Below are 1,459 nucleotides of genomic sequence, written 5' to 3' on the forward strand. Positions count from 1 at the left end.
GTTCAGAGGGTGTTCGGATAATCGATTTTTCGGATAACCGAACATTTCTGGAGAAACGTCTACATACTTCTTTGTTAGGGTAGTGGGATGGGTGGGATACAAAGAAAACACGTTTATTGGACAGGAAATACATTACACCGTAATAATTTTTAATGACACACTAGAGTATTACATATGTACAGTATAAAACAAACATATAGCCTAAAGTAGGGATTGCACATACGATTGAGCTTGTCAGAAAGACTAAGCACAACACGTTTACGTTTTGCCGACATTACTAGAAGTCACTCAGCACAACAATCAACAGCACGACAGTTAAAAACAACACTGATGTCAGTGACACAAATTGAGGTTAGGTGTATAGGTGAACATGGAACGTCGGGTTGGCGCGAATTTCGAATTTACCGTCTGAAGCGCTTTCGGTTAACCGACGTTTCGGATGACCGGCTTTCGGATAATCGGCGCTCTACTGTATTCGCTTCTTATCTCTGTCACAAAGGAATAATTTTGGAATCACGAAGTGGCGTATCTGACTTTGAACATAAGTAATAATCTATGCAAATATTACATAATATGTTAAAATACATTAAAACTAAAAAAATGTATGTTTAATTTAATAATAAATGAAATAATATAGTTTTGAAAACGGACGTCTCTTTCGTTTTTACGCCGCTGGTCTGTACTGTGGACTATTATATCATCATAATTACCTTGTCAGTTATGTCAAAATCTCTCAAATTGAAACTATCGTGATCCAGACGGTCTTCCTCTGTTTCTTCCACGTCTATGTTCAACGCGTCATACAAGAGTGTCGTAATCTTCAAAAGCTCTTTAACAGCATATCCATCCGCTTGATACAGCCTTTTGGTGTTCAATTTCACATTGGCTTTCAACGCCTACAAGCAGAAATCACTAAATTAGTTGTTTTACAAATAAAATTGCCTTTTTTACCATAAACTGAGCAGCGCTGTGGATAAGCTTCACTCTTTCATCCTCGGTGGCTATTTCTAGAGGAATATCGATGTCAGGGTCGAAACGTTTGGCTAGCCATACAAGTAAATCAGCCACCAATGGGAAGTTAGGCTTCCGAAAGCTTTCCATGGACACCAGTGTGGAATAGCCCAATGCCCTAAGCATTTCGATGAAGTCTAAAATAAGTAGATGAATGTAACTCAAAATGAACCAAAAACTAAGTAAGAAACAAATAAAAGTAATAATATATTCAATAAAAACTAAGTATTTATGATTTTCAACTTAAATTTGTCTCATGCTGAACACCTCGTAGCGTAACTAAACAATTTTACACCAATATAATTAAGATATCTTTCAAAGAACGATATTTTAATGTAACGATATCAGTTGATTATTATTTCGAGTAGAATAATTATGCAAAAGAGTTGGTTTAAAATATGTTCAAGCTGTTTTTAATATAATTATTTAAATATAAATATACATGGTA

The 1,459-nt window shown here is 35.2% G+C and overlaps 1 protein-coding gene across 1 annotated transcript in view; it reads right to left on the reverse strand.

The window, feature by feature from the left end:
* Positions 1-1,142, reverse strand: part of LOC108914000 (clusterin-associated protein 1 homolog) — an 8,185-nt gene extending 7,043 nt beyond the window's left edge. Inside the window, exons 1-2 of the mRNA XM_018719691.1 lie at positions 952-1,142; positions 711-896 (exon numbers count right to left, since the gene is read on the reverse strand). Of these exons, the coding sequence (XP_018575207.1) occupies positions 711-896; positions 952-1,137 (372 nt within the window). The 5' untranslated portion in view covers positions 1,138-1,142. The remainder of the gene's footprint in view (positions 1-710; positions 897-951) is intronic.
* Positions 1,143-1,459: the final 317 nt, after the last annotated feature.

The sequence above is a fragment of the Anoplophora glabripennis genome, unplaced genomic scaffold (genome assembly GCF_000390285.2).
Source record: "Anoplophora glabripennis isolate ALB-LARVAE unplaced genomic scaffold, Agla_2.0 scaffold561, whole genome shotgun sequence".
NCBI lineage: Eukaryota > Metazoa > Arthropoda > Insecta > Coleoptera > Cerambycidae > Anoplophora > Anoplophora glabripennis.